Source organism: Nerophis lumbriciformis, linkage group LG12 (assembly GCF_033978685.3).
Source record: "Nerophis lumbriciformis linkage group LG12, RoL_Nlum_v2.1, whole genome shotgun sequence".
In the NCBI taxonomy this organism is placed as follows: domain Eukaryota; kingdom Metazoa; phylum Chordata; class Actinopteri; order Syngnathiformes; family Syngnathidae; genus Nerophis; species Nerophis lumbriciformis.
In genome coordinates this window covers 40671230-40678591 of record NC_084559.2, presented here as the reverse complement: position 1 = coordinate 40678591, position 7362 = coordinate 40671230, and the positions used below count along the sequence as shown (strand labels likewise).

General features: G+C 44.2%; 1 protein-coding gene across 1 annotated transcript in view; it reads left to right on the top strand.

Annotated features, from left to right (window-relative positions):
* The first annotated feature begins 215 nt into the window (after nucleotides 1–215).
* The window catches only part of itga2.2 (integrin, alpha 2 (CD49B, alpha 2 subunit of VLA-2 receptor), tandem duplicate 2), a 99203-nt gene continuing 92056 nt past the window's right edge, over nucleotides 216–7362 (top strand). Inside the window, exon 1 of the mRNA XM_061986580.1 lies at nucleotides 216–362. Coding sequence (XP_061842564.1) covers nucleotides 278–362 — 85 coding nt within the window. The 5' untranslated portion in view covers nucleotides 216–277. The remainder of the gene's footprint in view (nucleotides 363–7362) is intronic.

Sequence of the window (7362 nt, the reverse complement as noted above, 5' to 3'; positions counted from 1 at the left end):
TACCTGATTCCGATTACAATTAATAAATGACACATTTTAGTAATTATTTCAAGATTATTTATTTAATTTTGTCCCATTTGACCCTCCATAATTCTTTACTAACTTCCTTACTGTAATTTCCCCCAGTCAGACATCTCACACACAAGCACATACCTGAGTCAAAGTTGCCCCCCCCACGCACACACACAAACACGCACACACAAGAGGAAGAAAGGTCGGTCCTGACACAGAAAAAGTGCGTCCGGTGCGTCACCAGCCCTGACTGATTAAAAGCCGCATGCCCACAAGGAAGAAGTCAAATGGAATACAAGTGACCATGAAGAACGTCTGCAGGAACTTACTCTTTGCTCTGGTGGTCATGAGTAAGTATATGGACATGCAATACAGTGTGGTGATCTCTGTGTGGGCTGCAGCTGATGGTGTGATTAGTTGGCAATCCACACAAACTAATTTCCAGCGTAGAAGATATAAGTGCAATGTACATCCATGAGTGTATAAGTTGCTAAACGGGCGTGGTTGTGCAAGAGAAGTCACATTCCAAAAGAGCGTGTGTGTGCCTGCATGGACTTGTGTGCATCGACACTTGTGCAGTCACATTTCATGTCCAGAGGGAAGAGTTGAATAATGGGAACATCTTAACCCCCTGAAGACTTTTCCTTCTTCTAACTTCAATGCATGGCTCTTCTTCATTCAGCCCTTTTGTTGGACTTTAGTCCGACTGACATCACAGGCACTTGTGCTTGGCTCAGTCCTTCTCAAACATGTTTGATGCCAACATGCTTTATCAGTATCATGCTTCAAACCTCGCTTGGAAAAGCTGTGCCCTACAAAACGTGCTCATCGTAGCCATTAATCATGACTTCCTCATTTAACTTTTTTTGTTTTTTAATAGGCACAAATGTAATTTTTTGTATTGTAGGTTTGAGAGTGTTGTGCTCCTGAGTTAATGTTGCTGATTAATTTGGATTTAATATTATTTATTGAGTTTATTTCATTTTACATTTTAAATCAGGATTTGTATATCTTTTTTTCATTTCAAGCAAACTTAGTATTGTCCCGATACCAATATTTTGGTACCGGTACAAAAATTATTTCGATAGTTTTTGGTGCTTTTCGATACTTTTCTAAATAAAGGGGACCACAAAAAATGGCATTATTGGCTTTATTTTAACAAAAAATCTTAGGGTACATTAAACATATGTTTCTTTTTGCAATTTTGTCCTTAAATAAAATAGTGAACATACTAGACAACCTGTCTTTTATTTGTAAGTAAGCAAACAAAGGTTAATGAGTCTGCTGACGTATGCAGTATGTCATTTATCATTCTATTATTTTGTCAACATTATTAAGGACAAGTGGTAGAAAATGAATAAATAATCTACTTGTTCATATACTGTTAATATGTGGTTATTTTCTGTTTTAACATGTTCTATCTACACTTCTGTTAAAATGTTATAATCACTTATTCTTCTGTTGCTTGGATGCTTTACATTAGTTTTGGATGATGCCAAAAATGTGGGTATCAATCCGATACCAAGTCGATACATTGGTCATATTCAAATCCCTCATGTGTCCAGGGACATATTTCCTGAGTTTATAAACATAATATGAATTAAAAAAAAACCGAAAGAAGATGTTGTGATGCCAAAAAATATCGATGTAATCATAGTAGTATCCACTAGATACGCTCCTGTACTTGGTATCATTACAGTGGATGTTAGGTGTAGATCCACCAATGACGTTTGTTTACATTTTAACGCCGGTAAGCTAATGGTGCGTAGTGAAGCATCTTTAGCTATTCCTCGTCCTCCAGTGATAATGAACTTGTAAGAAACATACTTTATTTGTTGCCATGGAGACAAGGATTAGTGATTTAGAAGTAACTACAACACTGCAGACTGCGGATAGATGTTAGCTGCTAGCTAGCTAGTAGAGATGCGCGGTTTGCGGACACAACCGCGGAGTCCGCGGATTATCCGCGGATCGGGCGGATGAAATTAAAAAAAATAAGATTTTATCCGTTCGCGGGTCGGGTCGGGCGGATTAATTAGATTTTTTTTTTTTTTTTTTTTTTTTGCGGGTGGCAGTTAAACCAATTGGGAAATATATATACATAGTTAAATGTTGTTACCCACATACGAAAAACGAGCAGGCACCTGCTGCATATGCCACAACAGAAGAAAAAAAAAGAAAAGAGATGGACACTTTTACGGAGCGGAGAAGGGACGCCTCGCCGGGGTCCGGGACCGAGGCCCCTTCCCCCGAGAGGGCCCCACCGGGAGCCGTAGCTGAGGCGATCCGCGAGAAGGGCCCGACGCACGTCCAGGGTCACTACCGCGCCCACCGCACCGACACCCCGCCTCGTCCGCTTTCGCCGCGGCCGGCGTCACGCGCAGCAGGTAAGCAGCTTACCTGCCCGCCACCCCCGTGGCCGGGGGCTCATAACATGGGTCACTCCGCGCGCTCCGCCCGCGCAGCTTACCTGCTTGCCACCCCTGTTGCCGGGGGCGCGTAACAGGGGTCACTCCACGCGCAGTGCGCTCACGAAAGGGGTGGGGCTCACCCTGGTTGATATAGAGAGCAGGACGGTGGCCATGGAATTTCATTTAAGGTTTGTGATAAACCATCAAACTCATTCGTTAAAAGGACTCTATAGTAATATAAAGCAAATTTTTCTGGACATTATCATGCAAGAAAAGTTTATTTTTGGGATCGCGATCACCGCGTAATGATTTTTAAAGGTTGCATTACATTATTAACTGTCCCATGTGATCAGCCAGTGCGATTGGAAGTCCATGCTCAATTATTGCCTCCGTAAATAAAACTTTGGCATTTATCACATCCAAAGAATCTGTTTGGGCGACGAAAAACGTTGAAAGTTTTCCACTTGTATCGCTAGCAACGGCATTAGACTTGTGTTTTTTTGTCCCAACGTGGTCTTTTACATCGCTAATTCCTCCGTGTCCGATCGAAAAATTTTGTCTGCACAAGGTGCAATTCGCGTAGTTTTCACCCTTTTTTTTTTTTTTTAATTAATATTAGATATATAACAACGGGCGGATGGCGGGCGGATGCAGTTCTGATCAAACGTTACATCGGGTGGATGGCGGATGGATGACGACTTTCTGACGCGGTTGCGGATGAGATAAATTGCCTATCCGCGCATCTCTACTAGCTAGCCATGTCTTAAAGCACCTCTTCCGGTGGGCATTTCAGTGTTGTAACTTCACCTTTATCTTTAGTTTTTAAGTCAAAATGCGGCCATTCTCTCTTTTCTGTCTACACACTGTGTCTGTTTGTAAGTAGTCCGTGTGTGTGCGCTACCGAACATGATCGTCTACTCTTAAACCAGCAATGACATGACGTGATGACGACGGGGCGCGGGGGTGTGAGGGAACGGTACTTTTCAGAGGCGGTATAGTACCGAATATGATTCATTAGTATCGCGGTACTATACTAATACCGGTATACCGTACAACCCTATTACAGACTAAAACAGTATAAATACAATTATTCGTTATAAGTTGATTTATATTTATTTCTTTATTTCGTTTACCTTAAAGGAGAGCTTCACTTTTTGGGGGGGAATTTTGCCAATCGTTCACAGTCCTATGATAGACAAGAACACATTTTTTTTGCATTCTAATTAGTAATAATCGGCTCGTTCTAGGTAGCTAGCAATGCAGTTAATGGGAACAATCCATTTGTGCATCTAAATCACTTTAAAAATGCATTCAAAAACCGCCAACAGTACTTAATTTACGTTCAGTAACCTGTATAACAACCAAGCTGTAGCGACATTGTTATTGTAAGAGAGAAAACTGAGGAACTCTTTTTCTAGCGTAGTAACACATCGCCTTGCGACGGCATTAGCAAGAGGAGTTTGTAATGTACAACGATATGACACCAATCTGTATTGAGTGAAAAACATAAACATTACAGTATCTGTAAAGTATATTTTCATGTTTTGTTTGTACTCAGCTAGTACACAACATATGTACTGTAGTTGTAATAACACACATGATGTGCTGCGTGTTTCCTGATCGATATTATATTGAATCACTCCATGGTGGAGCACTCCATCTGTTTGGTCCAGCTGGCCGGGGACATTTCCTGTTGATTTTGAGTAGGTGGAAAAAAGTTTGTCCCACTGCAGGGTTTGTTAGCGCAAACGCAAACTTTGTCTTTAGTTGCAATGCAGTTGTCCTTCTCGGCAGATCTGTAAAGCCTTTTCATCGATAAAAACATTGTGTGACCCTCAGTGCAGCAGAAGCACTCCATTTCTGTCGGCATGCTGGCAAGTTCCACATTTACACCGTCTCGGCTTCCGTCTGCTTCCAAAAGATAAGGTTGTGAATTCTCATATGTCCAAAAATGGGCGCATTTGTCATCTATTACCAAGTCTGCCATGATTAGAACATGGAAGAAGGAACACACTTTTGCTTCCGGAAGTAGTAAGTGCGTTGTTATGAGCACTGAAATCAATGCACCCAGGAAAGAAGTTCCGGTAATGTTAAAATGATCAAAATACGGTTAATACTGAACATGTTACATATTGTTATTAATGTGTCTGTTACTACATTATATGTATACTTGCAATGTGTATATTGTACGTATTACATATTGTTATTAATGTGTCTGTTACTACATTATATATATACTTGCAGTGTGTATATTGTACATATTACATATTGTTATGAAGGTGTCTGTTACTACATTATATATATATATTCTTGCAGTGTGTATATTGTACATATTACATATTGTTATGAAGGTGTCTGTTACTACATTATATATATATATTCTTGCAGTGTGTATATTGTACATATTACATATTGTTATGAAGTTGTATGTTATTACATTATATACATACTTGCAGTGTGTATATTGTACATATTACATATTGTTATGAAGGTGTCTATTACTACATTATATTTATACTTGCAGTGTGTATATTGTGCATATTACATATTGTTATGAAGGTGTCTGTTACTACATTATATATACACATACTTGCAGTGTGTATATAAAACGTTGATGGGGTTGGTTGTTTTAGAGGGCTTTGTAGGCTACAACGGTGACTCCTATTATCCACATCTTGCAAGCGTTTTTTATCTTTGGAATCCTAAAAAAAAAGGTGTGTTCTTGTCTCTCGTAATGATTGTGAATGACAGGCAAAATAAAAAAATAAAAACGTGAAATTCCCCTTTAATGTTTCAAGGATACAATTGTTATGATCCGCTGCCCGGATCATATTTTTGTTTATGTTTTCGAGGCACTTGTGTTTTTTGTTAGTTTTGGACTCCTTGAGTGCCTGTTTATACACCTGAGTTTGTTGCCATGGCTGCTTATTGTTTTCACCTGCCGCGTGTGTTCCCGACGCGCACCTGTTTGTTATCACTGACATTATTATTTAAGCCTGCCTTCCCTGTCAGTCTGTCTTGCTTCCTAGTTTGTTTTCGTACAACAGATGACGACTTTTGTTTCCTGCTCTTGTTACTTGCTAGCTCCCACGCTAGCCCATTTAGTTTTTTGCCTTAAGTGCTATGAGCACGTTTTTGTTTGTTCCCTTTTGATTTAATTCTTAATAAATCATTTTTCCTACCTGCACGCTGTGTTTGACGCCCGTCTGCATTCCTGGGAGAACGAGCCACCCGTCACCAAGCGACCAGGTCGTCACAGTAGGAAGCAAGCAAGAAGAAGTTCTCTCGCTACAGGCATGACGGAGGTGGATGAAGAAGGTGTGTGGATGGTCCTCCGAGCGATGGAGGCAGAGACGCTCCGCTGTAATCCAGATGACGAGATGATTTGGGGACCTGGAGGTGTTTTGGTCCCGATCAACTCCATCTGGCCCGGGGAGGTCCGCTCTCAGCCCGCTCGCATGCGTCAGCGAAGGCGGAAGTCGCACAAGACGGCTTCGGCTCGCGACAGAGACGCGCCACTCCCGCAATTTCTCCCTCCGGAACACAGCCAAGCAGCCCAGGATTCCCCTCCGCCGATGTTTGGTAATCCCATCTCTCATTTTGCCAAGCAGTTCACCGATTGGGCTGTCAGTCAGCTGGAGACCCGCGTGGATGACGTCATCCCGTCCACTGGTGATGACGTCATAGACAAAGACATTTTTTTACATTCAGTCAACTCTTTCTGTCAGCCGCCTCCAAATGACTTTAATTCAACAGTAAAACACTATCAGGACATTTTTGTTAAATATAAGTCTAGTCAGTCCCAGTCACCTTCTGATTTTTAAGCTCCGCCCCCAATTACTTTGGCCCCACCCCCTATGGCTCAAGCTCCGCCCACTCCTCTGTTTTCTCCCTCCTGGTCGTCCCTACAGTCCCATATTGGGGAGATGAATAGACAATGTGGACAATTTAAAGGGGAGGATTCTGCCCTTCTCCTGACCTCCCTCCACCCACCCCTGAAGACGGTTCCAAACAGCAACGAGCGCGTCTGGTATCCGCGTCTTGAGGGGGGGGCTAGTGCTGGGAGCTGTGCTAATGGGGTGGCACAACTGCGTTTAGCCAAGCCGCAACCCCCGGCCCGGCCACCGCCACCAGTTTTTCGGCGTGCTAAGCCGCAACCTCCATCCAGGCCACCGCCACCAGTCCTTTGGCGTGCTAAGCCGCAACCTCCTGCCCGGCCACCACCACCAGTCTTCCGGCATGCTAAGCCGCAATGCCCTGCACGGCCGCCACCACCGGTTTTTCGGCATGCTAAGCCGCAACCTCCTGCCCGGCCGCCACCACCGGTTTTTCAGCCTGCTAAGCCACAACCACCGGCCCGGCCGCCACCGCCAATCCTTCGGCGTGCTAAGCCTCAACCCCCGGCCAGGACACCTCCGCCAAAGTCACGCCCAGCACCTGCTCCAAGTCTGGTTCTCACACCAGCACCTGCTCCAAGTCTGGTTCTCACACCAGCACCTGCTCCAAGTCTGGTTCTCACACCAGCACCTGCTCCAAGTCTGGTTCTCGCACCAGCACCTGCTCCAAGTCTGGTTCTCGCACCAGCACCTGCTCCAAGTCTGGTTCTCGCACCAGCATCTGCTCCAAGTCTGGTTTCCGCACCAGCACCTGCTCCAAGTCTGGTTTCCGCACCAGTACCTGCTCCAAGTCTGGTTTCCGCACCAGCACCTGCTCCAAGTCTGGTTTCCGCACCAGCACCTGCTCCAAGTCTTGTTCCCGCACCAGCACCTGTTCCAAGGCTGGTTTCCACACCAGCACCTGCTCCAAGGCTGGTTTCCGCACCAGCACCTGCTCCAAGGCTGGTTTCTTCACCAGTACCTGCTCCAAGTCTGGTTTCCGCACCAGCACCTGCTCCAAGTCTGGTTTCCGCACCAGCACCTGCTCCAAGTCTTGTTCCCGC